The following is a 27,558-nucleotide window of genomic DNA, read 5'->3' on the forward strand; positions in this document are numbered from 1 at the left end:
TAAGCTGCAGAAGCCATTGAGGGAATAAAACAGGTTACAGTAAATGTTTTGTGGTCAAATCTTCTCGTTCTTTCTAAGTAGCAAATTAAGGTCTAGTTTGAGAGATATATGTGATCTAATAAAACATCTATGACTGGGAAGTGTCATTGTTAAGGGGTTCTGGATCATGGCTGACCATGCGAACTGACCCCATCCTCCACAGTTAGGATATGCGAAGAAAGAAATTTACTGTGCTGCAATGTATATGTAACAAAATATAGGCTTCTTCTATACTGGTCAAGGATGGCTACAATATGAGAGGGAAAAAAAACAAGAAGGTGGACTACCAAAGTTTTGGTGGCATAAAACTTAACAATATCTGAAGCAGTTAAATTTCAAGATTTCAAGCTGCAAGCTGGATGGTTTAGTTAGTACCAGGCTTTAAAATCCAAACTGCATTTGTTATTGTACAGGAGTTACGAGATAACAAGGAGTCATGTCCTGTTTTGACATTCAGAAGATTTAATAACAGCTTAATTTTAACTGGTACCTTCAACCTTCCTTAAAAATCATTCATGAATGGAGTCAGACAGTGTGTTCTTCTATCAGAGCCAGGGACGTGTTTATGCTTATTGCCCCAATCCCACCTCTGCCTCTGTGAACACACACACACACACACACACACACACACACACACACACACACACACACACACACACCATAACCGTCTGGGTTACACAGTTTGTGGGGCAAAAAGGAGCTGGAGAAAGTCCCAGTGAATTTCCCAATATACTTTTAAAGATTCAGGATTTTGAACTTACAGTTTCAGCAATACTCCAAGTCTAATTGCTGGGATATAAATGAGAGCAAGGAGGATGTAAGTTATTTTGTTGCCAAACTAAAAGGATTTGCTTTGCTTGATACACACAACTTGTGAATGGATCTTTGAGTGAATCATTAAAAAGAAATTTAACCTTCATTTTGTCCCTGGGTCTTTTTGACCCCGTTGGAAGAATTTAATGTGTCATAACTTTGGTTTTCTTCCACATATTTGCCTGAAATTTACCAGGATTGTTCCAAATTATGAACTTTGCAAGCAAAATTAATTTTGTCTATTTTCATTGAACTATGTGTTCAGAACAGTATATACTACGCGTTCGTTATCCTCTTGCGTCATTTTGACTCGGCCACATTTAGTGGGGCAATAGGTCACACATTTGCCCTTTCCGGCGCAATAACATACATACAGACACAAAAATGCACACGTAAAATATCCACTAACACACGCACCCAAAACACACACTCACACCCCACAGACACACACACATGCACACACACACACACGCACACACACACACACACACACAAATTGGGCATTGCATTTCATTAGGCCTCCAGAAAAGAAAAAAAGCCAAAAATTTGTAAATATTTCACACTTTTGATATGCCTTCGTCTAGCAGAGGGCAAAATATGATCTACCGAAATGATGCTACACACACACACACACACAGTCAAACACTGTTCAAAGCATTGGGCATTGCAATTCAGTTGACCTCCAGACAAAAAAAAAAAAAGCTACACATTTGTAAATATTTCACACTTGTTAGATGCATTTGTCCAGCTGGGGGCAAAATCTGATCTACCAACAAGCTTTACACACACACACACACACACACACACACACACACACACACACACACACACACACACACACACACAAGCATTGGGCATTGCAATTCATTGGGCCTCCAAAAAAACAAAAACATTCATTCATTGAAAAATGAGGCATTTTTGTATATAAATAAGGTTTATTATACCAAATATAAATATATTTTTTTGCAAAATATATGTTAATATGTTGGAAACAAGTTAGACTAAAAAGGTAAAAAAAAAAAAAAAAAAAAAAAAAAAAAAGGCTATCATATATACAGTAGTTCATTTTTTATAAGCAGTCAAAACAGACAAGGTCAAGTTGAGTCAGCGCTCCTAATTTGTATAGGAGGACAACACAAGGGTTAAACAAAAAGAAAACTATGATAATTAGCTAGGAAGAAAATGCTACTGTGATGTGATTTTACATTAAATTAGAAGAAGAAGTCTTTATTATCGCCACATATACATTACAGCACAGTGGAATTCTTTTCTTCACATACCCCAAATGAGGAGGTTGGGGTCAGAGTGCAGGGGCAGCTATGATACAGCACTCCAGGAGCAGGGAGGGTGGAGGGCCTTGCTCAAGGGCCCAGCAGTGGCAGGGCCACCACTGCCCTAATTAGCTATTAGCCACATCATTAGTATAGTTCTTGTAATAAAAAAGACTTAAAATATACCTCTGTTTGTAGTATTTATCTACCACTAAGGAAAGGGAATACATTGTACATTTGGCACATTTATATTACAAATTTCGACCTTTGGAACTACCATTGTTTTATAGTAAATAAATGTATAAAAGATGTCTCACCGACTGCCCCATCCTAGTGATATCCAAATATTATTTTAAAACACGATTGTATAGCAAAGTTTGTACAGCCCAATCCTTTACTATGCAATTCACCGATAAATATAAATAAAACACAGTAGAAATCTTTAGAAGCATAAATGCTGCAAAATAAAAACAACAATTTGAGGATGGCTCACATTTGGGTCTGATGGATGGATGAAAGTGTTGTTTAAGTCGTTAGCTTACTGATCAGAAGGTTGTAAGATCAAATCCCAGGACAAAGCTTCCACTGCTGGGCCCTTGAGTAAGGCCCTTAACCCTCACCTTCTGGTTGTATAAATGAGATAAATGTAAGCTATTCTGTATAAGAGCATCTGCCAAATGCCATAAATGTAGAGTCAGGGGTACATATACATTTGGTCATACAGTTTATCTGAAGTTTGTTTAAATAGGCAACAGAGTAGAATATTTTTAATTGCTTTGTGTAAATAGGTGTCACAAATGTGTATCAGGTTAAAGGTAGAAGTAGTAAACATGGCTGCTAAAAACAATGGATCAGTAAATCCTTATGTAACTTAATAAATAAAACCTGATATGTATATATAATATATAACATCATATAAGAAAGGTTTTCCTTAGATTCACCCTTATAAAAAAAAGCATGCACTAGTTCATAAAAATTACAGAGGCTTAAGCATAAAGTGGGTTTTGTTCTGGCAGCTGATTACTATGTGCTGTGTGAAAGCCACACAAATTTCAATTTAATTCAATTAAATTGTGGGGGCACGGTGGCTTAGTCGTTAGCACATTCACCTCACACCTCCAGGGTTGGGGTTCGATTCCCGCCTCCACCTTGTGTGTGTGGAGTTTGCATGTTCTCCCCGTGCCTCGGGGGTTTCCTCCGGGTGCTCCGGTTTCCTCCCCCGGTCCAAAGACATGCATGGTAGGTTGATTGGCATCTCTGGAAAATTGTCCGTAGTGTGTGAGTGAGTGAGTGAGTGAATGAGAGTGGGTGTGTGTGCCCTGCGATGGGTTGGCACTCCGTCCAGGGTGTATCCTGCCTTGATGCCCGATGACGCCTGAGATTTACTGTGACGGCACAGGCTCCCCGTGACCCGAGGTAGTTCGGATAAGTGGTAGAAAATGAGTGAGAGAGAGAGTAAATTGTAGAGCGCTTTTGACAATTGACATTGTCTCAAAGCAGCTTTACAGAAATATAGAAACAGAATAAAATTTAAAGTTTAAAGTTTAAAATTAAGTTACTATTTTTCTCTAATATCTATCCCTAATGATCAAGCCTGAGGTGATGGAGGCAAGGAAAAACTCCTCGAGATGATATGAGGATAAGGAAGAAACCTTGAGAGGAACCAGACACAGAAGGGAACCATACATATCCTGATTCTGTAGATGGTCCTACATTGATTTATACTCAAGAATCACCACTGCTTGATTGAATAATCTCATCTAGACTTCAACTAAAATGGCTTCTGTTTTGTATAATGAACACATTCAGTACAGTTTGGCTTTATAGTATACAGATGTCAAAAATAAATCATTTATAATCCACTAGATGAGAGCTGGTTCTGTTTTGAGTCTGGTTCCATCTTCATATATATATATATATATATATATATATATATATATATATATATATATATATTTATTTTTTTTATTTTATTAAGTTGAATAGGATTGAATTTGATCCCTGCCAATTTCCAGTAATCATCATTCAGACTAATCTCACAATCCTCTGCATTGCAGTGAATCAAGAGGCCTCAGACTAACTTCTGTTTCTTCTCTCCATGTGCTAAGATGAATGAAACCATATCCTTCTCAGGTAGAAGAGTCATTTCGAAATCAGTTATTCGCTGTTTATGCATTTGTTGCCATTGATAACTTCTCTGCAATCTCTTTGATTCAGGGAAATACCGTTTTGAAACCGCCGGTGGTCAAATTGCTTAACGTTTTTTTCCAAATCAACACTCAGCAAACAAGGCCACAGGAAGGAAAAACATGCACACACATACTCAAATACACACAAGCACACCGGCTTGTACAGATCTGACTCACTCAAATAGACTCGATTTCTAACGGTCACAGTGCCTGAAACCGTCACACGTTGCATTTCGTTTGCAGTCAGTACTCTAGGTTTGACTCATCGCTAAGATGTTTAAGAGTTAACAAACTACGGTCATGTCAGGACACTCCGTAGTGAGTACTTGCAGAGATAAGTTTTCTTATCTTGTCTGGATATCAGTTTCAGAGAACAGGAAAATAATAAAAAAATAACTCGTGACAAATTCCAAAACAAGTTTATAAAGAAAAATACTTTATTGTCTCACAGTTTACACATGAATACAATAAATAGTCTTGTAGACACAATACAATAAAATACTATGTGACAATCATAGTCCAGGAATCGAAATGTAAAAACAAGTATGATTTCACCTTCAAACTTCTCTCAGCACAGTAAGAGCAGTATGTTCTAAGAGAGGAACCAAAACTGCCAGACAAACCACTTTCCACTCGTGAACCCATGTGCTCCGTTGGTCAACGGCACCAGGGCATCTTTAGGACAAAGGTAAAAGACAACTACAAATACAGGATAATCGATTCTCAAGCAATTTTACAGATATACAGAAATGCTAAGTTGTCCTGGTCTGGGACTGAATGAAATTAAGACATAATGGTGTCTAAGTTTTGGTACATCAACAAAGCTTTACCAGTAACTGGAATTGTTTATAAGAGACAGAGGAAAAAATAGCCTGAAAATGGGTTACTGTATGCTAATGTCAGACAGTGCTCCATTAACCATGCATACAGACTAAGCTAAGCAAGCTGAAACAGAAATTCTGCCTCCTACTGATGTGTGTTGGCCTGAGATAACTCAAAATTTGACATTTTGAATGATATAGAAATCTTTTACATATCGCAACCACAAGTAAAGCTATAAGTTTTGCCACCAAAAGAGGAAACTGAGAAAATGATATTTAAAGCTTTCTTTCTGACTGTTGTGCAGAAGTAGTATGGACATTTTGACAGCCGGTTATCGGACCACAGATTGAATTGTTTAGGCTTGAATGTCCTTTTCATTACAGCACATAATGTCATTTTGGTGAATCACTGTATATTTATAGTTTTATAGTATAGAGGTGCCAGATTTAACGGTTATAAGCAGTATTTTGTCAGTTTGCCAGAATTCAGCAACAACAACAACAACAACATCCGCATTACCATTAAACAGATGGTAAATATACGACTTAAATTGAATGCAAGTGAAGTCTTTAAATGTGGTTTAATTTGTCAAGAGATAATTAAATATACATGATTAACTCTCCATTAATGACTCACATAAGAGCATATGAGTAATAATACTTAATGCTGCCAATAATAAGCTTCACTTAAAAGCATGGGCTATTCCAAATTTGGGTTAAGCTCAGAGTCTAAGCTGAGTCAAAAGTCATGAAATGACTATAAAAAACATAATTAGACTCAAGTCCAGGTCCAGGAGTGCCACATCATTAATCTAGGCCTGAATACTAGAATATATAAACATATATACACACACATACACATCTGCAGAATTTTAAAACTTAACATCTGAGGATAAAAAATATGTACTTATGTACATATAACTCAATGAAATGTTTGATATATATATTTTTAAAGGCATCTGTTGATACCTGATACTGATCTGATACTGAAGCTTACTGAAGACTTACTGCAAGCTTATGTTGCTAAGTTAACAAGCTGGATTAAATGAGTTTGGGAATAGAAAAAACATTAAACTAAGCAGGAAAGAAGACCAAAAAAGTAGCATGAACACAAACTATACAGTGAACACACAGTGTTTTAGACTGTCCAGGCATGTCCAGTAGCCTGTTGCACTAGTTGGACTTATGGTGCGTTCGACTCAAGTCATGACGGAAAGGTTGTGCTTTCGAGTTAAACAAACATTACAAGTGTGGGTTTTCTTCAAGCTCAGAGATTTCGAATTGGGGACGTTTTAGTAAGTAAACATGGCAGACTGCATGTCTGAGGAACATGACAGAGAAAGAGGGAGAGAGAAAGAGAGATAATACTAAACGTTAACTATGCACCAAAAAAAAAAAAAAAAAACACAATAGCATTGTACAATTATAATATAATATGTAACATTAAGGATTATGGTGGCTTCATGAAATGATTAAAAACAGTTAAAAAAATAAAAAACACACCTGATGCACATTGTTTGTTCTTTATTTTCTAGGAGTAGAGCTAAAAAAACTTCTGTATTTTTTGTAGTTACAGTAATTAAGAGAAGGTACACCTCCAACCTGCTCCTAACAAAGTGAATTAAATATGCTTATAAATACAAAATTTCAAGTACGTAGGGCTTGAACTTCCAGTTGAGTTAAATTGCAAAATCAGTCTGTAAAATCTGTCCTAAACCATATGATTTGAGTAATTAATTTAAACTTAACGCTATATAGAAAAATTTTGGCACCACAGGCACTTTGAGGTGCATAATCCAAAATTATATGAATTGGGAGACATGGAAGCCTTTATTATCGCCACATATACTGTACATCACAGCACAGTGGACTATCCCAACTGAAGGTTGGGGTCAGAGCGCAGGGGCAGTTATGATACAGCACCACGGGAGCAGGGAGGGTTAAGGGCCTTGCTCAAGGGCCCAACAGTGGCAGCTTGGCAGTGCTGGGGCTTGAAACCTGATCCTTCAACCAACAGCCCAGAGCCATAACCACTTGAGCTACCACTGCCCCGTAATTAGTAGAATGTGGACAAAATAAACATATCAATATAAACGACTTCAATATTTTGGGTTTTCTGGGTAGTCATGTTACCAGAGTCATCAGTGTACCAATGTGTAGTGAACCAGGGTCCTAAACATTGTATACTGATTCCCGACCTAGTAAGCTGTGGAGACAATTGAGACGCACCCTATGGTGCTGTCTGTTACGTTGAAATTTGCAACAAGACAACAATCAATCTTAAATTCTATTAGTGCAACTGTCTTCTGAAAAGTGACCATTATTTCTAAAAGGTTGGTCGTTGGCTCCTCATTGTTTCTTCAAAACGTTTCCTGTCTGATAAACTGCTAAACCACATCCTACATTAAATATCAAAAGAGCATCACTTGGTATTTTCCATGAATCTGATATATATCTTAAATTCACAGCTTTTATGCAGTGTGTACTGATTCAACAAACCCTTTCAATTATGTTGTATGCTATGTAGTGAACATACAGTATATAGTTAGTAGGAAAACATTTGGGATTCTGCCTAGCTTGAACATAGTGGATGCTACATGAATTGTGGGTAAAAATATCCAAAATCAAGCAAATAATCAGATGTGATTCTGGAAAAGCAGACTTTCTGCACAGAGAACAGGATTCAGTGCAGTCTATATTGAAAAGCTTATTTAAATATGAATTTTATTTTGCATATACAGTATACGCTTCCATTCTCACTAGCCTTTTTTGTTGTTTTTAGTTTTATAAACTACTCGAGCAACTTATGTACTGTACTGTTGCTTTTTAGTGCGATGCGAAGAAGCAGGAACAAAAGTGTTCATATTATACAGCGTTATTCCACACCGGTCTCATTAGCCTCTTATCCACATTGAGCTTTATGTGATTAAAAGGCTTTGAATAAACGCACTTGTACTAGGAAAGTACACATGATATTGCACTTCATGTGAATGAACGCACGGCTGAGTTGGATGTATAAAACAGATATACGGACAATACACGGACATAAAGTAGAACTGTAATGGTCCTAGTCGATTCGGCTATCAAACATGTTACTGTAAATACTATCAAATGGATCTGAATTCTCATTCTCTCAGAGCTGTTAGGATTTTTTCCTTTTCATGTTGAAAAATAGCATTGTTTTACAGGAAGTCACACTTGTCACTTGGAAAGGTCTGTGCATTGCAACTGAAAGTGATAGCGCTCATATGGAAAGATCATTGCAAAATTGCAATGCTTCAAAAGGAAAGTGTTTTCAAATGATATTTCTTAAAGAAATAAAGCTTTTTTTTTTTAAAGGCTAAGCATTGTGTTAAAAAATTCAAGGTTTCGTTCACCGATTGCTTGTTTAAACTGCCAATTAATTTATCCATAGAGATATTGTTTCCTAATCAATCAGTAAATCCATTGGTTCATAAGTGCTTGGCTCAGTAACAATAACAATCGACAAATACATAAAGAATACAGTATATATATATATATATATATATATATGCATAACACCAACCAAAGCAGTTATGGCACAACACTTGTGAATATTGTGAGACTCAAAGCATTTGGCACTTTAGAGAAAGCGCATGAGGTAGCTGTCATATTTGTGTTACGACTAATACATGTAGTACAACTTGTACAGCAAAGTCGAATGAAAACAATAATAGCAGAAAGTTAAAGTGAGACTTTTTTGCTGCAGTTCATGATGCTTTTGTTTCTAAAGCAGTTTGTTATAAGAGACACTCCAACGAAGATTGGTTATAATGCTACAGCCAGTGGTATGAGCTAAGACATAGTTTAACCTGAACGTAAATGTCTGTGTTTCCATTTAAGTCAGACTTTACAACACTGCATTACAGTGATGTCAATGTGCAATATTTTATATCATTTAATTTATTTTATTGTCCTAGGGTGTACGGTATATAATTACAGTACTGTTTTTTTTTCTTTTACTTTAGTTGATAGTGTCTTATATTAAACTGATACCTGTCTGTGAGCTGCTATGATAAGTGAATTTCTCCACAGTGAGATCATAAAAGTTTCTCTCATCTCATCTAATCTCATCTTCTTTTATCTTATCATATTTTAACAAATGCAGAAAGCAGATTTAACAGGTTCATTATATTAATGCTTAATCTACAATCGCTTTAATTAGAATATCTGCACCTGATGCCTGGTCTTTTTCCACCTGTCCAGTTTGGGTGAACCTGTGCCTACTGTAGCCTCCCGTTACTGTCCTGTTACTGTAGGTTCCTGTTCTGGGCTGACTTGAGAAGAACCTAATGTGTTGTAAAACCACTGTTGTAATGAGTGATTACTTGACTTAGGCTTGACTTGGCCTTCTTGTAGGCTCGACCCAGTCTAGCTGTTCTCCTCTCACATCAGCACGGAGTTTCCACTCACTGTGCTGAACTGCTGTGTTCTGTTTAAAATGTGTTTTGTGAGTGTTGTGTGTGAAAATCTCAAGAGATCCACTTTCTGGAAATACCCAAAATGCATGCCATATCAAAGTGACTAAGATGATTTGTTTTCCTGTATCTGCAATAGTTTAAGCATTATGCTGTAGAACATCGGTTGGCTGACTGGATAAGTATTAACAATTTGCAGGTGTACAAGTGTTCCTAATAAAGTGCCGCGTTCTTAGGAGAACACTCCTATTAGCTATATGAATTGACTAATTTATTAGTCTCACCCATCATATAGATTATGCTATCTATCAGCCCCCTTTACTCGGTCTGTCAACGGAACCGGACCACCACATGACCACCACATGACCACCACGGATCATGTATGGGTTGGGGATCGTTCTCAAAACAGCACAAATAGAGACATAGTAGTGTGTGTGGTCCAGGGAAAAAGTGTGAAATGTGATCGTTTTACAATTAGATGTCTATGATTATAAAGTGGTTTATCATGCAGGACACATGCATGTAATTTAATGTGGGTTCCCTTAAGAGATAATCACAGCGTGCATCAAATTACATGTACAGTAGGTGGCAATAATCTGTTATAGTCCATAATTGTAATCTGAAGAAAAAGCAACAGTCAAAAAACAAGAAATGTAAAAATATGAAACATGCCACTGGGGATATATATTTACAGCATTTGGCAGACCCTCTTATCCAAAGCAACATATATTTATGTTATTTATACAACTGAGAGTTAAGGGCCTTACTCGAGGACCCAATAGTGGCAGCTTGGCAGTGGTAAGATTTGAACTCGCAACCATTAGTCCAACATCTTAACAAGTGAGCTACAACTTCGCTATACATTTTAAACTCAAAGCGTGGCAAAACTACACAACAAGACAAAGGAGTCAACAGGGGATTTATAGACAAACTAATCATGGGCTAAATCAGGAGCACTCTAAACAACAAGACGTGGATACGAGACCAAAACAAATCATTTCAAACATGAGCACACTTCAAATCTTTCGTTGCCATGGGAACAGTAACGTAACAGAGAATACTGAGAAAACAACTTTGTACACTTGCAACGTGTTGTGTTAATTGACTAGCCATTAGCGTCAGTTTCTGACTGCAGCACGGCTGTTGGCTGGATATTTTTGGTTGGTGGACTTCCAGCAGTGGCACTGAGAAGTATAAAAACCCCAGCGATACTGCACCAAATGACACACAGAAACCCGGATCGCACACACTGACTCAGCTGTTCTGAAAATGTGTCTGCATTCAAATAACATCTGTACAAAATATCTATTGGTGGTCCCTTTCAATAACAGATGGGGAATCAAGCAGACTGACATGAGCTACATTTAGTCCTTTTAGACCAGCAATAGTGATCTATATTGTCGTTTAACCTGATAAGATGGTCAGTAAATAATACACAGTGTGCACAGTGACCTGCACCTCAGTATACGTTCTTAACACATATTAACTGTCAAGCTAACAAAAAACTGGTGATTGAGGACGTGGGAGAAACATGAAGGAGAAACAAAAGGAGATATGAGGCTGCAAAGAAGAAACAACATGAGCAGGAAAGAAGTTAGAAAGGTACATAGGCTGTGTTCAGTCATTCAGCTAGTGACTGAATTCTTGCTCATTACACACGTTCACAGTTTCTCTGCATACTCCCTACACCTCTGCATTCTCTAAATGAGACCAGGTTCGCACGGAGCAAGAATCCTTTGAGCGGATCACAATATGTCTCACTGTCAGTCACTCAGCTGAGAGAAGGCGCCGCTGCTACACTCTGGAGTGTTTGGCATCACAAAACACAGTTTTGAAATGTCGTCCCTTGATTAGTGATGGAGAGGGTAACTCAACGGTCATCAGCACCTTTGAGCGTGTGCTACTCTTTAACGTCCTTGAGCACCGTCACCTGAGAGATGGTTTTCTTCACACGCAGAGCAGTGAGACGTGCAGCCGAGTTGGTGTACCAGCACTCTCTCATGATCTTACCCATCACTCGCAGGGCCTGAGGAAACACACACACATGGCATATCAGTCATCAAAGTCTACTTAAAAGTCTTCTTATTCCTGAAGGACTAGTCTCTTTTTTTATTATTAGTAAGTCTCCTTAATTAATCATCAAACAGACTGGAATGATTGTAAGGTGGATTGAGAAGATTTTTAAAATCGCTCTCTGAACCAGTCGCTTTCCATCCTACCTCACAGCTCTGCCATTGGTTTGGGATGTTAGGCCGCAGTTTCTGCTCACACACGACCCTCCTCATGTCCTCCACCGACGGATCTGAAGGCACCAGGTCATAATAAGGCAGCTGGTAGTCCTCGTGTATCCCTGGGGAATGAAAAAATCACCAAAGTCTATGAAATAATATAAAACAGATGAGCACTGAAGAACTATGCATCATGTCCTGCTTTATCAGGTAGAGGAATCTCCATAAGAAGGAAGCTCTTACTGTGTATAATGGTTTCTTACTAGGTCTCGTTGATGAAAGGGAAGAAACTAGTATAAACCGATAATATGCCAATGTGTCTCCAAGCGGGGGGCACGGTGGCTTAGACAGTGTGTGAGTGTGTCTCCAAGTGTGTGAGTGTGTCTCCAAGCACAAACTGCACAAAACATGCAGTTACAATTGATATTCTCAGTGGAATAGCTGTTGTTTCCTGACGTTATAAAAGCTGACGTGGATCAGACTGATCTTCTGACATAAATCAGTTAAATTTACATTTCTGACATTTACACTAATTAGTCAAATACTTGCCATGAAACTCTAGCCATGAGAGCCATGGCACTCTCATTATACAAATAAAAAGCTTTCAGGGACAGTAAGAATATTTAAAAGCAGGCTTTAACAATCTCATCTGAAATATTTTCAAACAGACCTGAGAAGCTCTAGGATGCTCTTTGCACCTATCACACTGTGTGCTTGTTAGACTCTCTCTCTCTCTCAGTCCCTCCACGATTTTGCAGAAGTTGAAGCGAAATGTAATTATTTTAATTACAGCAGATTTTCTGCAGAATTGTGTCATGTGACATCATCACACACTCATTCAGCCGAAGCCCTTTTGCATTCACGCGCATCAAATATGAGTACAGCTATCATAGAGACTAACTTCATGTGTGTCTTTATTGGTGTGAGTTTAAAAGAAGACTCCTGTGCTGGAAATTTCACCAACAAATTTCACTAGCAAATTTAGAAAAACAGCGACGGTAAGAGAGAGACAGTATCTGGTACTTAAACACCGACTGTGCTTAAGTTTACAGTTGTAGACATACAGTATAACATATCTATAGAATATATCTGTCTGTCAATATGAGCAATGTTTCTAGGAAAAACCAAGAGCCTTTGAAATGCTTAGGGATGTGGTAGCTCTGTGGTTAAGGTGTTGGACTACTGATAAGAAGGTTGTGAGTATGAATCCCAGGTCCACCATGCAGCTGCACTGCTGGGCCCCTGAGCAAGGCCCTCAACCCTTATTTGCTCAGCTGTATAAATGAGCTCCACTCGGTGACAGAGACATAAAAAAGTGTGTTAAATCCATTTGACGGTGGATACTGGGACTATCCCAGGAATACCGGGTGTGAGGTGGGATTACACAGGCGCACACGCAAACATTTACATCCAATCCATGTTTTTCAGGAGGTGAGTGGAAACCAGAGAACCCCTGAAGAACCCCCAAGAGCCCCCAAGCACCAACATACCTCTCTCATTTTATTGTTCAGTCACTCTAGTGTTCAGTCACAAATCACATATAACTGTAATAAACAGTATGTCAACATAAAAAGGGACACATCGTGTATAGTATTGATGTATAATTCCTTTATAAATCTAAATTTTTAGAAAATTTTAGCGTAACAAAATAAGATTCCGGTCAGAATAAAAATATGAGCTCAAAGTTTGCAAACTCCACGTTTTAGAAACTTTCTGATCGTTATCTTGGGTTATGAATGAAATAATAATAAAAGTGATAATAACATTTTATCGCATTTATATTGTAACCAGTTTAATTGTAAAAAAAAAATATTTTTTTTACATTTTTTTTACATATTTATTTTTCACAAAACACACAACTGGGATGAAGTAAGATATAATTGAGAATTCAGAGGTTTTACTTTTAGGTTCTTTCTATTTTGACACGGGTGATGACTGTGACGTCAGCCGGTTACCACAAACCTCTGACTGAACATCTTCTAGCCAGCTCCCAGAACACCAGACCCAGAGAGTAGATATCAGCACGCTTGAACGACTCAAAGCTGCTCATGTTAATGGTGTCATCCAGAATCTCAGGGGCCATGTACCTGCAAACACACACACACACACACAGACACACACACATCAGCATCATGTACATTGAGTTCTGTGTCAGAAAGGTTTCTCTGATAGAAAAACACTAAAAAAAAAAAAAAAAAAGGTCTAACAACATGATTGCACATGTTACACACAGGGACACAAGCTACACAAGGACAAATTCAATATAATCAACAGTGCACTTGCAGATAACCAGGCTACACACACATGCACATTAAAGAGCTAATGGAAAGTGCGCCCTGTATTCAGAGGCTGCACATATGGCCTGCTGTATGTACTGTAGCTGAACAAAATGACTCAATAATGATGAGCTGATAGTTGCTGAGGTTCAACAACAACCAGTGAACTTTAAAATCAGGGATAACGAGAATGCACAGCAACTGCAGAATGTAAGGTTGAATCACATCTCACTCTTCCTGAACTCACATCCTGAACTCGCCTATGTACTTATAAAAAAAATTATTATTATTAGTGGTAGTAGTATACTAATTATTATTATTAATAATAATTGTAATAATAATAATAATAATTCTTGTTACTAGTATTACTATTTATAACACATATTATTAATTATTATTAATAATATTAATAATTGTTGTAGTAGTAGTAATAAATAATAATAATAATAAATAGATTCTGATTTAAATATGAAACCTTAGGACACAGCATGCATTAAACATTAAATAAAGCTATAGTTCATAATTCATAAAACATAATGAAAATTGTTAGCATTGGCAAATTGCTGTGGTATCACTTTATGAGTTTAATCAACTTTAGTCACATCACTGATTATTTTCCTATAACTGAACTGTTTTATTTATAACTAATATGTTGTAAGCATTGATCATGTGTTCATTTTAGAGATTCCAATCCGACAGTACGGGATGGGACAGGGGAAGGGGAGAAAAGGAAATGGGGAAGGAGAAGGAGAAGGAGAAGGAGAAGGAGAAGGAGAAGGAGAAGAGAAGAGAAGAGAAGAGAAGAGAAGAGAAGAGAAGAGAAGAGAAGAGAAGAGAAGAGAAGAGAAGAGAAGAGAAGAGAAGAGAAGAGAAGAGAAGAGAAGAGAAGAGAAGAGAAGAGAAGAAGAAAAAGGTTCAGCAGCAAAGAAAAGAAAAGAAAAGAAAAGAAGAAAAAGGTTCAGCAGCTATCTGAGAAAAACAAATGTCAGCGACTGAAAATTAAATTTGGAATAAAATCTGGAATAAAATAGAACTGGAAATGTTTACATATGTAGATTAGTTTTATTTGTTAAGACTGTGTAATGCAAGAGATTTTTTTGTGGAAAATTTTTCAGTAGAGAAATAAAAAAAACAGTCATTTTTGCCATCACAATCTCAAAGCCAAAATGCTCAATCAACATAAACAATAAAATGAATCAGGCTTCTCTGTCTCTAAACATTTAATAAATCAAATGTTTTGGATTTATTCTGGTCTAACTTACATTTATCATGTTCTACAGCCAGTATATCTAAATGATATTTACAGATGAAAACAACAGCAAAGAACAGTGTTGTTTCTAGCGATTTGAAAAGTATAGTCCCAGTATGATGTTAAGTGTATTGACTGCAGCAGACAGAGACACGGACCTCCTGGTGCCCACTCTGTGGTTAGCCGGGATGTCGACAGTGTTGGTGCTGGAGTCGTGTTTGACAGCCAGTCCCAAGTCAGCGATAACCGCAGTGCTGTTCTTTTTTACCAAGATGTTCTTCGATTTTATATCTCTGTGAGCAATAGCTGGTTTTCCTAAAACACACACACACACACGCAGAAATAACATGAATACATAGGTCAGTGATCAATGTTCTTGATCTTCTAATTCATCATTTGGTATCCTGCTTCTCATTCATTCATTCATTCATCTTCTACCGCTTATCCGAACTACCTCGGGTCACGGGGAGCCTGTGCCTATCTCAGGCGTCATCGGGCATCAAGGCAGGATACACCCTGGACGGAGTGCCAACCCATCGCAGGGCACACACACACTCTCATTCACTCACGCAATCACACACTAGGGACAATTTTCCAGAGATGCCAATCAACCTACCATGCATGTCTTTGGACCGGGGGAGGAAACCGGAGTACCCGGAGGAAACCCCCAAGGCACGGGGAGAACATGCAAACTCCACACACACAAGGCGGAGGCGGGAATCGAACCCCGACCCTGGAGGTGTGAGGCGAACGTGCTAACCACTAAGCCACCGTGCCCCGTATCCTGCTTCTTTAGTTCTTTAATTTTTTTCATAAGGTTGTGAGTTTAAATCCCAGGCACACCAAGCTGCCGCCACTGGAGCTCTGATCAAGGCCTTTAACCCTCAACTGCTCAGTTGTATAAAATTAGATAAAATGTAAGTCACTATGAATAAGGACGTCTGTCAAATGCCATAAATGTAAATGTAAAAAATAGGCGTTTAGCACTGCAGACTGCATGTTTGTCATCTTAAAGACGTTACACTGTTGAATGCTCAATTCTGATTCCTCAATTCTTCCACTCGACTAAAAACTGTTGTTTAAAGGACATTATTTACATTGACATTATTTCCTGTCCAGTGTCACTCAAATGAGGATGAGGTTCCCTTCTGAGTCTGGTTCCTCTCAAGATTTCTTCCTCATATCATCTCAGGGAGTTTTTCCTTGTCACTTTCACCTCAGGCTTGATCATTAGGAATAGATTTTAGAGATGAATACTAACTTAATTTTAAACAGTTTCGATACTTCTGTAAAGCTGCTTTGAGACAATGGGAATTGTTAAAAGCGCTATACAAACAAATTTAATTGAATTCAATTGAATTTATTGGTCAGAAGGTGTAGATTGTTTTTCTAGAACAGAAGCTGACAGTAATTTCATCATTAATCCAAATCACATATTTCAATTTTACAGTGAAATTCCAATGAAATTCTTGTGCTGCGATAGTAAAAACTGAACGTAGACAAAAGACTGAGCGAGATTATTAGTGTTCTAAAAATTATAGCAAAATCTAAACATTGTACAGTATGCGGACAAAAAAGTGACATAGTAGGAGCTATTGTACATGCAGTACTCCAAATAATTAATGTATTCTAAATAAAGAAAAAAATATATTCTTTAACTCTGCAAACATTCAGAAAGGGACAGTTTTATATTGAAACATTACAATTATGGCATTTGGCAGACTCCCTTTTCCAGAGTAAGTGACAATCTATCTCTCTCTTTTTTTTAATACATCTGAGCAATTGAGGGCTAGGGGCCCTGCTCAGGGGCCCAGCAGTGTCACATTTGTGGACCTGTGATTCAAATGCTCAACCTTCTGATCGGAAGTCCAATACCTTATCCACCAAGCTGCCACGTCCCCTAGTTCATGCACTGTACAGTACTGTTGCTATGGGAACAATTATTATGCTATTTAACAAAGAAAAACATTAATATGGGGAAGTTTTCTGTAAGAATCGAGTCTTCATTATCAGTGTTTTTTTAACAGGATTTATTATCAGTAGAAACAAATGAATGTTTTTCTTGGTGCAAGTCTGATGTGAAATGACTCATGACTCATTTTAGTGGTTGAAGATAACAACCTTCAAATTGTAGATTCTTATGAACAAACACTTGGGGCATCTCAGAAATATGATCAAGTAAAAATTCTTAAAGCCCTGAGTGTCTAAACATACTGTTTATCTCATGAGCCATTAAACACCACTGTGGAGTGCGACATGACAAAGACAATCAGTGTGTCAGTGATTCAGCTGTTTTTTTGTGCTCTAGCAAAAAGCATCATTGTAATGTTAAGTAACAGAAATTTAAAGTAATATTATGCATTCAACTGTTTCTTTTAACTCTCCTAATACACACACAAACACACAAGCAAACACAAATCTACAAACACACACGCACACACAAACACACATACAAGCACACATACACATACGTACACATTCACATACATACACGCACATATACACACCTACAAACACACACATACACACACATTCACACACATTCACACACATTCACACACATTCACACACAAACACACACAAACACACACTTGGCTCAAACAAGCACTTGGGGCATCTCAGAGAGCGGAAATGGGGGTGATATCTTCATTAACATTGGGAGTCGTAACTAACCTTCTATATACTGCATATTTGTAAAAAGTTCTTATGGAGCTTCCTGATGCCTCTGGACTCATGAGCAACTTCTAATACCTCGTTCTCTCGAGCAGTAGAATCGAATAGTCGTGTAATTATCAAGCAAAAACAAACCAGTCTGTAGACGTACCTTGAACACGTCAATCTGTCAGAATGACACGACTCATTTTAGTACCAGGTTTCATCTGTCTAACAATTAGCTAACATAAGCACATGTCACAATGACACACCAACCCTTTAGGAGACTCCAGACTGGCAGCTACTCTAATATTCTCTACTGTGTGTCGTGTCTTTAGAATTACAGCACGTCTTTGCTCTCAGACCAGACTCCTAATGGCTTCTTGTTCGTTTCTAAATCATTGCTGTCGTGTCACGGCAGAGCTTTCACTGAATCTCTAAGTGTTCAATTGAATCACTTCAATTTATGAACAAAAAAATCCAAACGAACGAACCATCGGAGCATATAATAAAAATATTCAAAGCTTTTACAGCTTCAAGATCACAACATTCATTCAGCATCTATAAGTTTAAACAAAAAGACAGTACATGAACGACCTATTTTGATTCAATTCAGTTTTATTTATATAGTGCTTTTAACAATGGACATTTTCACAAAGCACCTTTGTAAATACACATTTCTTTCTTTCTTTTTATTTTTCAGTTTCTGTGGAAGCTGAGCTGTGACAGCGGCGATAATATTAAACAAATAAAGCTAACTTGTCACTTTGACTCAGAGGACAGATTCGGTCATCAAGCCCAGCGATCTAATCTAAGACAGTTACTATTTCTGAGAAGAGCAAGCGGATTAATCAGAGCAGATCACCTGCTAAGCTGAGAGTGGGTCCAGGCTGAATTTGTACCATGGGGACAGAACAGGATGTAAATCTTCTTTTGCCGTCACCACTAAATCATCACAAAATATCGAGGCTAGATAACAATGTACGAATAGCTAAATGTGTAGAATGTAATTCTCCGTATTGAGCAGCATACCTAACACGTCATTCTAAGCTCTTTAAAATGTATTTTAAAGGTACACAGTGCTAAAAAAAATGGATGCTGTCCAAAAATAAGCTATTTCACATTTAATCCACATATTCTGGACTCCTGAAACCACAATTTGAGCATTTTGACACGATTAATATAAAAAATATGCCTTAGACTTAAAAGGCCAGATATATTTTTTTTTATCCAGAATTATTCCTTGGCTTTTAGAATAAGTGCAATCTAGAAAAGTCACTTTATTGTAAAGAGGTACGCTTTTCTCAGAGGAAAGGAGACGGGGTATTCTCAAGGTTTAACAAAAACAGGTGAAAGTTAGAAGGAGCATTGAGTGCTGGCTCACCCTGAGTGCCAATGATCTCCATGTGAAGGTGAGCCAGGCCGCTGGCGACGGACAGTGCGAGGACGATCATGCCGTCCACGGACACCGTGTATCTGTTTAGGTAATCAAACAGTGAGCCGTGTTCATGAAACTCCGACACCAGCCACAGCTGAGTCCATGAACCGTTATCTACACAGAAAGGATCAGACACACAGAACATCTTGATGTTCAGGTTTTTTTTGTTTGTTTTTTTTTAACTAAAACTATAGATTATAAATCTAGAATATGCACAACACAATAGTATGTAAATTGAAAAGGCCAATAAACCCTTTGAGAAACCTTTTTTTTAAGCATATGAAGCAGAACTGAAGAGTAAAATGTATTTATTTAGAAAGAGAGAATCTTATAGCTGCTAAGAGCGCGGTGGTCATGTAGGTACTGCTGCTCCCTCACAGGTCCAGGGTCTGCTTTTTGTATTTTCTCCCCATTGGCATCCTGAAGGTTTTTCAGTTTCAACTTCTCAGAAATATGTTGATAAGTTAACTGGAACCTCTAAACTGCCCGTATGTTTGTGTGAATAACTTATTTGGCAGTGTTGGCTCAAGCAGTTAAGGCTCTGGGTTGAGGCTTGGGTTTCAAGTCCCAGCCCTGCAAAAGATCCTTCTGTTGGGCCCTTGGGCAAGGCCCTTAACTCTCTCAGCTCCAAAGGCACTGTATCATTGTTGACCCTGTGCTCTGACCCCAACTTCCAGTTTCACGGTGCTGTAACGTACAGTATGTGAGACAAATAAAGGCTTTTATTCTGTGTGTGTGTGATTTTCGGATTAGCATTTGTTCCGTCTTACTAAAGCTGCTCTACATTAACCCTTTTCTGAAAAGGAAAACCATTTGTCATGGGAAAATTTAACGCATCCTCAATTGCTAAAAAGACTATTATATTGTTATATGAAAAATTTTCACTGACCATTATATGACTATTGCACATTTCAGTCAATTACTGTTTTGCACAATTCATTATGATACCTCATATAACTTCTGCTATTACATGAAGTGTTCGTTCCAGTATTTTTGCACGTGTACTATAGAATACACAGAAACGTTGTCTCATTTCACTGTGAACTGCGTCAGCTATATATAATTGAAATGACAATAAAAGCTCCTTGACTTGACTTGACCTTGTGGTCAATGGAAAAAGTTTTGAGGAATAGATACTACCTGAAAAAGTGATACAGCTTAAAAGTATTTAGATTGTTGACTCTGTCCATGAGCATAGCTATTAAGATAACAGCCTTCACTTTATTTTCCCTCTGAACATCCTGAAGACCTGCTGCAGCTGTGCATCAGATTATTTCATTAGGAGCTGATCGACGGTAAATGAGTGAAATAAGTGGATAACATGCTGACTAACCGGCCCATCAGTGTCACTGTGTGTTATGAAGAAAAAAACAAGCTGGGCTGCATGAAATACACAGAGCTACTGAGAAAACACTTGTCTATTTGAAGGGAAGTGAGTCAGATCTCAAGTACCTTGGATATCTTAATTTCCCCTCTCTATCTGATATGGTCTTTAGACCTCTAGCGTTTTGGAAATAGCATTTAAAGAGATCATCAGTTTCTATATTCGTTCTACATAATCGCTCATCTTAACACTTCAGTCGTAAGCTCTTACACAATGACTTACGCTTAAAAAAAAAACATTAATATAATGATGCTTCCTGTGAGAAGAGTAACTTGACAAGCTGGACGTTTTTGGTCTTCAAGAGAGAGAAGAAAAGCTGCTGTAAGTAATAACAGGAATTTGTTTTTATGGACATTCTACAACCTTAAATCTAACATTAATCTAAAAAAAAAATGAAATGTTTATTAATATCATTTTTGGTACAAGAGGAATAAAACATTAAGGAGTGTATTGTTATTTGAGAATAAGCGACTTCAGGTGATAGCAGTAACTCCACAAAACACCATCCAGGTCACATAACATCATCCTCTAATGGATTAGTGTGAACATGGCTTTATTAGCATGGTGAATGTGCTTACATAGATATATGGAAAGCCAAGTGTGTGTCTGTGTGTGTGTGTAACAACCTTTGTTATCAGCTGCGATGAAGCCCAGGATGTTTGTGCGATGAAGCCCTACTGTGTGTCTGTGTGTGTGTGTGTAACAACCTTTGTTATCAGCTGCGATGAAGCCCAGGATGTTCTCGTGCCGCAGCATGATGGTCTGGTAGATCTCGGCCTCGCGGAACCAAGAGCGTTCGTCTCGAGAAGAGAAGATCTTCACAGCAACATCTTCTCCTCGCCACTTGCCCCTCCACACCTCTCCGAACCGACCCTTACCGATGCTCTCTTGTAGCACTATGGTCCGTGCGATTGTCCTCTGTACCAGCAGTGGCAGCCCTGAGACCCACATACCCACTCTTTTTCAGTCAATCCTGCTTATATACAGCACAGCATGTAGAGATTAAAGCACAACAGCTAAATGATCAAGAGCAGCCAAAAAAATGTCCATTACGTTTATGTCAACTTGTACGACAAATAGTTATAGGATCTTGAAATGTTCAGCAGGACTGGTGTACATCACTTAGCTACTTAAGAAAAATCCTTCATAAATCTTGGAAATAAACGAGTTTACGATTAAGAGTCAAGAGTACATCTGATCATTACACCCATATATGGTTCTTCCCCAAACTTTTCCACAAATTTGGAAGTACATAATTCTACAGAAAGTCTTAAAATTACAGATTCCCTTTACTAGAACTGAGGTTCAAACCTGCTCCAGCATGACAATGCTCCTGTGCACAAAGCAAGCTCCATGAAAACATGCTTTGGACTGATAGAACTCAAGTGTTGTACGTAGAGCCCTGATGCTGACTCAACCCCACTAATCACCTTTGGGATGAACTGGATATCCAGCTTCACACCAGGGTCTCCATTCAGGGCCTGACCTCATCAATGCTCCTAATCTGAATGAACACAAATCCACATAGCAATGCCCCAAAATCTAAAGTAAAGCCTTTCCAAAAGCGTGGCAGTTATTATAACAGCACAGGGGCAATTAATCTGGAATGGGACATTCACTAAACACATAGAACTGTAATAGATGTCCACAAACCTTCGGCCATGCAGTGTAAATTTTGCTCATAAATGTAAGTTTTGGGGTCAGAGCCAGGAATGTAACCTCAGCATCAGCATAATTACAGCTGATGAAGAAAATAATTGCTTAATAGCAAATGAACATGGAAGCCTCCTGAAAGATTTAATCATAAACCTGCAGATTAGTTTCATCTGAGAGATTCACTGCACCCAGTTTCATAACAATTTCATATGAAACCCAGTTTCATAATAATCATGGTTATGTTGGATCCAAGCAAGCTGTTAATGTTTTTTGTTTCAAACTGTCAGTTGCCTAAAATGGTGTAATTAATCTACACTGCATGCAAAAAAAAAAACAATATTAAATAATGTCATGTTCATACCAATAGTGTTACCTTTATTAATAGTGATTTATAAAAAGGTGTAAAAAGTACACACTGCATTATTTAGAGATTTGTTCAACATCAATATATTATTTAGCTCTATTTTATATTTTATATTAATTATCTGTGGAGCTTATGGTACAGTGTTGTGCAGAATTATCATTCTCGAAGTTGACAGCTATATTAGGTTTTAAGTTTTATTAAAGCTGTTATTATTCATGGTACTCTCTCACACTCTCTCTCTCTCACTCTCTCTCCCTTTTTCTCTCTCCTTTTCTCTGGTCTCAGCTCTCACCTGATCCCGAGCCTGATGTGCTCATGTCATAAATCAGTTCTTTAAGGCATTTCTCTGATGACACAAGACTCTGGTCATCCAGTGGCTCCTCTGGATCCTGGTTTCGGCCCGTAACGTGCAGGCACCGCTGGTTCCGGACCACACACATACACAAAAACACACCGACACACAGCAGGCAAGACGGCACCAGGATCACAGCCGACAACTCGAGTCGTCCCCAGTCAGAGTCCTCAGAGGATGTTTCTATAAAAACACACACATAAAAGTAATTAGCTGTAAATGTCAGTGGGAGGTTAAACACAGTGAACTTCATGGCTGGGGATGTGAATATAAACTCATCTATATTTATAAGCAGTCTATCATACATACATACTTAGAACCTGCTGAAAGTGAAGAGATAATAATACGTCCACCAGGGGCATTGCACCCTCTAGTGTTGACTATTATTGTGATAATTAATTCAGTAGTGGCAGGAGTGTGAACACAGAGCCATAAATTATCCCATTTTGCCCAGGCAGTGTGAGACCTCCTTCGCACAGCTCTAGTCAGAGAGAATCAGAACCAAGTGGAAAAAAGATCTGTGCTCTAAAACTAAGGTTAATGAGTAAAACTCACAGTGGACTGAGTTCATGACTACTGCAGGGCACAAACTCCTGAGCCTGGTCCTGGAATACCCCTGAACCGAGTGTATTAAACTTAAAAATGTTTAAGACAAGGAGTTCTCCTGGACCAAGCTTGGGGACCTGTGGTATAACTCATAACACAACAATAGGGAACACAGTATTCAAAAAAATCAGGAACCAATGAGAGTACTAAGACATACCGATTATCTCTAAAGGTTCATCCACTGTTAATGTCAGTGTATATGTAATTTAGCTACCATGTGGTTCCTGACAACCTATAAAAAGCCATTTTTGACCTAAACATTAGGTTTTTGTACATTTCTTTTACCTAAATTCACTTCATTTTCACACCAAGTGATAGTTCAAAAGTCAGGCTATTGTTTTGTTTTCAGAATTAATTATCAATTCATTTGTAGCAAACAATATTTCTGGAAAAATGTTCAGTACATTAATTCCATTTAACAGTCATGCAGCATTTATGTGCAACTTTCTGTTAACGATTTTCACATCGTTGTTGCTGTATTAGTCGTATTGTCTTATTGTTATTAGTTTTACTGCTTTTAACAGCAAAGTCCCTGAAATTTATAAACATTTGTAATATTGATCTTAATAATAGATTGAATATTAATGAATACTGAATGTACATTTCCCCTCCTCGAACCGCCACCTTATTGTGGTGGAGGGGTTTGTGTGCCTGAATGATCCTAGGAGCTATGTAGTATGGCGCAACCGGGGCCCCACCCTGGAGCCAGGCCTGGGGTTGGGGCTCGCATGCAAGCGCCTGGTGGCCGGATCTTACCCCACAGGGCCCGGCCGGGCTCAGCCCGAAGGAGCGACGTGGGGCCGATCTCCTGTGGGCCCACCACCTGTAGGAGGAACCGTAAGGGGCTGGTGCAATGTGGATTGGATGGCAGTCGAAGGCGGGGGCCTCGGCGACCCAATCTCCGGACATGGAATCTGGCTCTAGGGACATGGAATGTAACCTCGCTGGGGGGGAAGGAGCCTGAGCTGGTGCGGGAGGTTGAGAGATACCGACTAGAGGTAGTTGGGCTTGCCTCCATGCACAGCTTGGGCTCTGGAACCCAACTCCTTGAGAGAGGCTGGACTCTCTACTACTCTGGAGTTGCCTGCGGTGAGAGGCGGCGGGCTGGTGTGGGCTTGCTCATAGCCCCCCAGCTCAGCAACCATGTGTTGGAGTTCACCCCGGTGAACGAGAGGGTCGTTTCCCTGCGCCTTCGGGTCGGGGATAGGTCTCTCACTGTTATTTGTGCTTACGGGCCAAATGGCAGTGTAGAGTACCCGACCTTCTTGGCGTCTCTGGAAGGGGTGCTGGAAAGTGCTCCGACCGGGGACTCCATCGTTCTACTGGGGGACTTCAACGCGCATGTGGGCAGCGACAGTGACACCTGGAGGGGTGTGATTGGGAGGAACGCCCCCCCGACCTGAACCTGAGTGGTGTTCTGTTATTGGACTTCTGTGCTAGTCACAGTTTGTCCATAACGAACACCATGTTCAAGCATAAGGGTGTCCATCAGTACACATGGCACCAGGACACCCTAGGTCAGAGGTCGATGATCGACTTTGTGGTTGTTTCATCTGACCTGGTAAAGAGAGGGGTTTCATCTGGTAAAGAGAGGGGCAGAGCTGTCAACTGATCACCACCTGGTGGTGAGTTGGATCCAATGGCGGGGGAGGAAGTTGGACAGACTTGGCAGACCCAAACATACTGTGAGGGTCTGCTGGGAACGTTTGACAGAGTCTCCGGTCAGAGAGATCTTCAACTCCCACCTCCGGCAGAGCTTCAACCAGATCCCGAGGGAGGTTGGAGACATTGAGTCCGAGTGGACCATGTTCTTCACCTCAATTGTCGACGCGGTCGCTCGGAGCTGTGGCCGTAAGGTCTCCGGTGCCTGTCGTGGCGGCAATCCCCGAACCTGTTGGTGGACCCCGGAAGTAAGGGATGCTGTCATGCTGAAGAAGGAGTCCTGTCGAGCCTGGTTGGCTCGGGGGACTCCGAAGGCAGCTGATAGGTACCGGAGGGCCAAGCGAGCTTCAGCCCGGGTGGTTGCGGAGGCAAAAACTCGGGTCTGGGAGGAGTTCAGTGAGGCCATGGAGAAGGACTATCGGTTGGCCTCGAAGAAATTCTAGCAAACCGTCTGGCACCTCAGGAGGGGGAAGCAGTGCCCTGCTCACACTGTTTACAGTGGGAGTGGGAATCTGCTGACTTCGACTGGGGACATCCTCGGACGGTGGAAGGAGTACTTCGAGGTTCTCCTCAACCCCACCGACATGTCTTCCATTGAGGAAGCAGAGGCCGAGGGCTCAGTTGTGGACTCGTCGATCCCCCAAGCTGAGGTCACTGAGGTAGTTGAGAAGCTCCTCAGTGGCAAGGCACCAGGGGTGGATGAGATCCGCCCTGAGTACCTCAAGTCTCTGGATGTTGTGGGGCTGTCTTGGTTGACACGCCTCTGCAACTTCGCGTGGCGGCTGGGGACAGTGCCTCTGGACTGGCAGATGGGGGGTGGTGGTCCCTCTGTTTAAGAAGGGGGACCGGAGGGTGTGTTCCAACTACAGGGGGGATCACACTCCTCAGCCTCCCCGGAAAAGTCTATGCCAGGGTACTGGAGAGGAGAATTCGGCCGAGAGTCGAACCTCGGATTCAGGAGGAACAATGCGGGTTTCGTCCCGGTCGTGGAACACTGGACCATCTCTATACCCTCGCCAGGTTGCTGGAGGGTTCATGGGAGTTTGCCCAACCAGTCCACATGTGCTTTGTGGATCTGGAGAAGGCATTCGACTGTGTCCCTCGTGGTGATCTGTGGGGGGTGCTCTGGGAGTATGGGGTCCGGGGCCCTCAGCTAAGGGCTGTCCGGTCCCTATATGACCGGAGCAGGATTTTTATTTCGCATTGCCGGCAGTAAGTCAGACTTGTTCCCGGTGCATGTTGGACTCCGGCAGGGCTGCCCTTTGTCACCGGTCCTGTTCATTATCTATATGGACAGGATTTCTAGGCGCAGTCGGGGGCCGGAGGGAGTCCGGTTTGGGGACCACAGGATTTCATCTTTGCTTTTTGCAGATGATGTTGTCCTGTTGGCTTCCTCAAATCAGGACCTTCAGTGTGCACTGGGATGGTTTGCAGCCGAGTGTGAAGCGGCGGGGATGAGAATCAGCACCTCCAAGTACGAGGCCATGGTTCTCAACCGGAAAAGGGTGGCTTGCCCCCTTCAGGTTGGTGGAGAGATCCTGCCTCAAGTGGAGGAGTTTAAGTATCTTGGGGTCTTGTTCACGAGTGAGGGAAGGATGGAGCGGGAGATCGACAGGCGGATCGGTGTATCTTCTGCAGTGATGCGGTCGATATACCGGTCAGTTGTGGTGAAGAAAGAGCTGAGCTGCAAGGCGACGCTCTCTATTTACCAGTCGATCTACGTTCCTACCCTCACCTATGGTCATGAGCTTTGGGTCGTGACCGAAAGGACAAGATCCCGGATACAGGCAGCCGAAATGAGTTTCCTCCGCAGGGTGGCTGGGCGCTCCCTTAGAGATAGGGTGAGGAGCTCGGTCACTCGGGAGGAGCTCAGAGTAGAGCCGCTGCTCCTCTACATCAAGAGGAGTCAGCTAAGGTGGCTCAGGCATCTGTTCCGGATGCCTCCTGGACGCCTCCCTGGGGAGGTGTTCCGGGCATGTCCAACCGGGAGGAGTCCCCGGGGAAGACCTAGGACATGCTGGAGGGACTATGTCTCTCGGTATTCCCCCCGGAGGAAGTGTCTGGGGAGAGGGAAGTCTGGGCATCCCTGCTTAGACTGCTGCCCCCACGACCCGGCCCC

General features: G+C 40.2%; 1 protein-coding gene across 1 annotated transcript in view; it reads right to left on the minus strand.

Moving 5' to 3' along the window:
• Nucleotides 1–4,727: 4,727 nt before the first annotated feature.
• LOC132850383 (activin receptor type-1C) overlaps nt 4,728–27,558 on the minus strand; it is a 45,041-nt gene continuing 22,210 nt past the window's right edge. The window contains exons 3-9 of the mRNA XM_060876923.1: nt 23,112–23,354; nt 21,507–21,737; nt 19,362–19,529; nt 15,484–15,640; nt 13,763–13,887; nt 11,792–11,922; nt 4,728–11,598 (exon numbers count right to left, since the gene is read on the minus strand). Of these exons, the coding sequence (XP_060732906.1) occupies nt 11,473–11,598; nt 11,792–11,922; nt 13,763–13,887; nt 15,484–15,640; nt 19,362–19,529; nt 21,507–21,737; nt 23,112–23,354 (1,181 nt within the window). The 3' untranslated portion in view covers nt 4,728–11,472. The remainder of the gene's footprint in view (nt 11,599–11,791; nt 11,923–13,762; nt 13,888–15,483; nt 15,641–19,361; nt 19,530–21,506; nt 21,738–23,111; nt 23,355–27,558) is intronic.

Source organism: Tachysurus vachellii, chromosome 8, assembly GCF_030014155.1.
Source record: "Tachysurus vachellii isolate PV-2020 chromosome 8, HZAU_Pvac_v1, whole genome shotgun sequence".
Lineage (NCBI taxonomy): Eukaryota > Metazoa > Chordata > Actinopteri > Siluriformes > Bagridae > Tachysurus > Tachysurus vachellii.